General features: G+C 48.6%; 1 protein-coding gene across 1 annotated transcript; it reads left to right on the forward strand.

Moving 5' to 3' along the window:
• The first annotated feature begins 538 nt into the window (after positions 1 to 538).
• On the forward strand, positions 539 to 1,516 carry FOXB1 (forkhead box B1). Its single transcript, XM_039230643.1, has one exon. The coding sequence runs from the start codon at positions 539 to 541 to the stop codon at positions 1,514 to 1,516; it is 978 nt and encodes a 325-aa protein (XP_039086574.1).
• Positions 1,517 to 5,048: the final 3,532 nt, after the last annotated feature.

Raw genomic sequence — 5,048 nt, forward strand, 5'->3', positions numbered from 1 at the left:
CGTCTGCACCCGGACTCCGCAGCCGTGCTCTGCCGCCCAGGGAGCGCATCGCCAGAAGCGCTAAGGACTGGTCGGCTCCGGGCGCTGCGGGACTGAGCTGCGAGGCTCAGAGACGCACGAAGGCCAGCCGAGACCAGACGCTGCGCCCCGGGAGGGACCCCAGAGCAGTGCCATCCCGGATGCAGACGCACAACTTGGAGCAACTTTAAGGTGAGGCCTCTGGTTGCATCCCTGCCCCAGTCCCTGCTCCAGGTCTGTACTTCCTTCCGTGCTTACGCCGCGCCGCTCACCCGCTTCCCCTTCCGCGCCCCTTTGCCGCACCCCACTCTGCGCTCAAAGTTGCCAGCTCAAGAGCGCGGGCTCAGGCTGATCCGGCGTCGCAGCCCCTACCCACCACGGCTGGTCTGTACTCGGCCTGGCTGACCTCGCGGTGTCTGTCTATGCATCCATGCCTCCCACCTTCCCTTTATCTCCCCCCTGTTCAGATCCAAGCAGCCGCCGGCTCGCGCGGACCCAGAGCAAGAAGGGGGCAAACAAGATGCCTCGGCCCGGCCGCAACACGTATAGCGACCAAAAGCCGCCCTACTCCTACATCTCGCTGACCGCCATGGCCATCCAGAGCTCGCCCGAGAAGATGCTGCCGTTGAGCGAGATCTACAAGTTAATCATGGACCGCTTCCCCTACTACCGGGAGAACACGCAGCGCTGGCAGAACAGCCTGCGCCACAACCTCTCCTTCAACGACTGCTTCATCAAGATACCGCGGCGGCCAGACCAGCCGGGCAAGGGCAGCTTCTGGGCGCTGCACCCCAGCTGCGGGGACATGTTCGAGAACGGCAGCTTTCTGCGGCGCCGCAAGCGCTTCAAGGTGCTGAAGTCCGACCACCTGGCGCCCAGCAAGCCCGCCGACGCCGCACAGTATCTGCAACAGCAGGCCAAGCTGCGCCTCAGTGCGCTTGCGGCCTCCGGCACGCACCTGCCACAGATGCCTGCTGCCGCCTACAACCTGGGCGGCGTGGCGCAGCCCTCGGGTTTCAAGCACCCCTTCGCCATAGAGAATATCATCGCTCGAGAGTACAAGATGCCTGGGGGGCTGGCCTTCTCCGCCATGCAGCCCGTGCCCGCCGCCTACCCGCTCCCCAACCAGTTGACTACCATGAGCAGCTCGCTGGGCACTGGCTGGCCGCACGTGTACGGTTCCGCAGGCATGATCGATTCGGCCACCCCCATCTCCATGGCTAGTGGCGATTACAGCGCCTACGGCGTGCCACTGAAGCCACTGTGCCACGCAGCAGGCCAGACGCTGCCCGCCATCCCGGTGCCCATCAAGCCCACACCGGCCGCAGTGCCCGCGCTGCCCGCGTTGCCTGCGCCCATCCCCACCTTGCTCTCGAACTCGCCGCCCTCGCTCAGCCCCACGTCCTCGCAAACAGCCACCAGCCAAAGCAGCCCCGCCACTCCCAGTGAAACGCTCACCAGCCCCGCCTCCGCCTTGCACTCGGTGGCGGTGCACTGACCCGCAGCAGCGGGAGCCCCCTCTCGTTCCGCTCCCCGTCAGCTTATCGCCCCCCCCACCGCCTCCCAGCCCTGCCCTCCCCCCATCTAAGACCACCACCCTAACCCTAACTTGTCCATTTCACCTTCGGCCAACCCTCTCTCCCCTAGGAGAACTTTGTTTTGGACCCAGGAGACATAACACAAACTTGCAGGCGGCCTGGAGGCGCGTGGGAGCTGTCCTCGCCTCCGCCAGAGGGGAAGGCAGAGGGCACCTGGGCCAAGCCTTCCGATTCCCGCCCCTCACCCTGAAACCCCCTCCCAATTAAGAGGCAGGGGAAATCCTGCCTCCCGCCTTTGCGTAGAGGAGCGCGTCTTCGCTCGGCCGGGATCGGCGGGGCTCCGGACAGCGCGCAGTTAGTTCCTAGACAAGAGAAAGCGCCGCAGAGGTTTCCCGGCACAGATCTCCCCTGAGGGCTACAGCCGCACGGCTGAGGGCCGGATCTCGTTTACGTCTTGGAAATCTGCCGGGAAAAGGGACCACTCATCTTCCTACCCGACTCGCCTCCGCCCATCCGGCAGGGGCTGGGCGGACCACAGCTTCCTGAAGTAGCGGCCCTGCCTCCCCAGCTTCTGTGGAGTTTTTTGTTTTTTGTTTTGTTTTGTTTAGGGTTTTGTTTCCCGCCAGAGGCTCCAGGCACAGGGAGATAGGGGAGAGGCTGCCAAACTGAGAAGGGGACACTTGTCCTCAATACAGGCAAAACAAAACTAAAAGTAACCTTGCAGTGTTGTTTACAAAGGCGCCCGGTAAAATGTAAACAGTGAACTTGAATCTGTATTGCTTGGCGGGCGAGCGGGCAAAGCCTACTTTACAAGTACCTGTTGTAATGTGAATGTTTACTCTTCATTTCTGGCCAGGTTTAGGGGTGGGAAAGGGGGATGGGAAAGTTAATTGGGATGTTAACTTTCCTGTTACTTAGAGACCTTTTAGCTATTTATTTTATTGTTGGAAGGAAAAAGAAAAACCGAAAAAGAAAATGAAATAAGCCCAAACTAAGAAAGCATCAAGGGCAACTCTAGCAGAATTTAGATAGCTGACTGGTAACGTGAAGCAGATGTCACCGGATAGGTCTCCCATGGACAAGTCTTTCTGTTTGCTACAAGAATTTTCCCAAGAAGCTAAAGGGCTGCAAAGAGATGTAAATGCTTGTGAATAGGAATGATTATACACTGTGTAAAATGCACTTTTGTTTGCTATATTCCTTTAGAGTTCTTAGGTAATTTGCTGGAAAACGAACTGTTGTTCTGGTGTGACCTGCTTAAATTAAAAAAGAAAAAGTTGTAGTTGTCATAGGGCTGTAAAATTTTTACCTTTCATTTTTTCCTTCCCTGTTCAGAATTAGCATGGCATTTTAAATATTGATGTTCTTGTTCCCAGCATGCCTGTTTTAAGACAAAGAATTTTAAAAAGGTGTCTACATTAAATTATGAATCTAGTCCAAATAATATTTTCTCATTAAAATACATAAATTCAAATTTTAGTTTTGTGTGTTTTTGAAGAGCTGCTGCAAACAGTAACTTTACAAAAGATAGACGTAGTAGTCCCTCTAAGTACGCTTCTTGCAGTACATTGAGTAGTTTGGCTTTTTCATATCTTATTTCTAAAATAGATCTCCTCTGATGCATTTGCATAAGAAAGGGAGGGAGAAATGATTCAAAGGTATTCCTGAAGCAGAGGAAAAGAGGAAGCTATTTCTAGAATAGATCATCAGGTGCACAGGTGTAGTGCTGGAAAACTGTCATTTAAAAAATGCAATACTTTCTATGTATTTTTGTCTATCTTAAAATATACATTTTACAAAGTAGACTGCATGTAAGGCTTATGTAGAAATCAGGTAGAGTCTACATGTAGATAAGAACAGATTTGTTTCCTCAATACTCATATTCTGATGCATCTGAGAACATTCATTTCCCTGCTCCTTTATTTCAGTTGTTGAAACCTTCTTTCTCAGAATTTACCTAGAAGTTCACCTTGCATGTCAAGAAACCTGTTCAGTTTGAGTAGAACAGATTTCTTTTCATTCCTTCACGTGGGAAAGCAATGCTCAATGAAGTTAATTTAAATGACTCTAAGTATTTGCTTTTCCTCAGATTTTTGCAGGGAATTAAAATTTACCCAGAATTTGTGGTTTAAGGCCAACTGAAACTTTACTGAAGGGGTCCCAGTATTTCTAGAGTGAGGTGTGTATTCAACTAATGAAGTTACAAGACAAAAACTTAAATGGTGATTAACACTTTACTGTGTAATACGATTAAACAAAGGCCTTTGTGCAATACAGAGAAACCCACACAAAAATCTTGATCACTATTCTCTATAAGGAGAATCCTTAGCACCTGCGACCCTTAACATTATTTAGAGGGTTATCTGGGGGAAAAAAATTAGGATTAATGCAAAGGGTAATTAATCCTGTTGTGACCATTTTTTAAAAGGAAGGATCCCACACACAGCCAAAAAAAAAAAAAAAAACCTGGAAAATAAGTGAATCATTGGGCTGATTAAAATGCATGAAGCTACTACTAAAGCTCGTCAGACAGGGGACAACTAAACTCATTCATCAATCCCAATTCACAATTATATCAACAAGATCAGCAAAGAAAGCCTGGAAAACTTCTCCACCCTGGCCTAGGAAACTCCTGAAACTTTGTTCTCAACAAGACACCATCTACATTTAAAAACAAACAAACAAACAAACAAACAAACACATTTTCATTACTTCCTGCCGAATAAAATTAAGACCATTTCCGGAATATTCCAATATCAAATTTACTAACACTGAATTTGAACTGGGAATGAAAGCAACAGAAAAGACTAACATGGGCCTTAAACATTTTATAAGTTATCAGCTTGGATATCAGGTAAAATATTTGTCCTACAATAAGCAGTAGAAGGTCTATGTATAAATGTACACACACATACATTTAATAATGGAGGTAAATAAGATGCAGATCCAATTTCTGATTTTTAGCAATTAGCAAAGGAGTGACTTCAACTCAGTATCTGAAAGTGTTCTTTTCAGCCAGTAAGTTCGTCATGGTGTATTGCAAAGAATGAAACAACTTGGGCATTGTGAGCCCTCCTTTCACAACTGCAGGCATCTCTTCTCAGACAAAGTTGAATGAGTAAAGTAAAAAATCCACTGATGATATTTTGACCTTGATCAGAAATCCAAAGGCAGCCCAAACGCACGTCTCCACCCTCTCCAGCCCCAGCTTTGAGACTCACACCCAGTTTAGCTGAAGTGCCCCCACAAACAAGGAAGTTTATAACTATGATACCTTCAATGGCTCTCTTTGTCATGTTAAATCTTTTCACCTGGCTCAAGTCCAAAGTCAATACACACAGCTTTAAAATAAAACTGAAAGAGACAACACCATGCAGTGAGGTGTGTGTCCGGGAGAGTCTTATCTTGAAGATCGAGTTAACTTACATTTTCTATTTTGTAAAACTGGGCAGTATTCTTTTTTTTTTTTTTTAATTTAGGTTTTTTATTTGG

The sequence above is a fragment of the Hyaena hyaena genome, unplaced genomic scaffold, assembly GCF_003009895.1.
Source record: "Hyaena hyaena isolate Hyena2069 unplaced genomic scaffold, ASM300989v1 scaffold_49, whole genome shotgun sequence".
NCBI classification, from domain to species: domain Eukaryota; kingdom Metazoa; phylum Chordata; class Mammalia; order Carnivora; family Hyaenidae; genus Hyaena; species Hyaena hyaena.

Coding starts and splice junctions, on each gene's coding strand:
- FOXB1 (XM_039230643.1), top strand. CDS start 539: ATGCCTCGGCCCGGCCGCAACACGTATAGCGACCAAAAGCCGCCCTAC.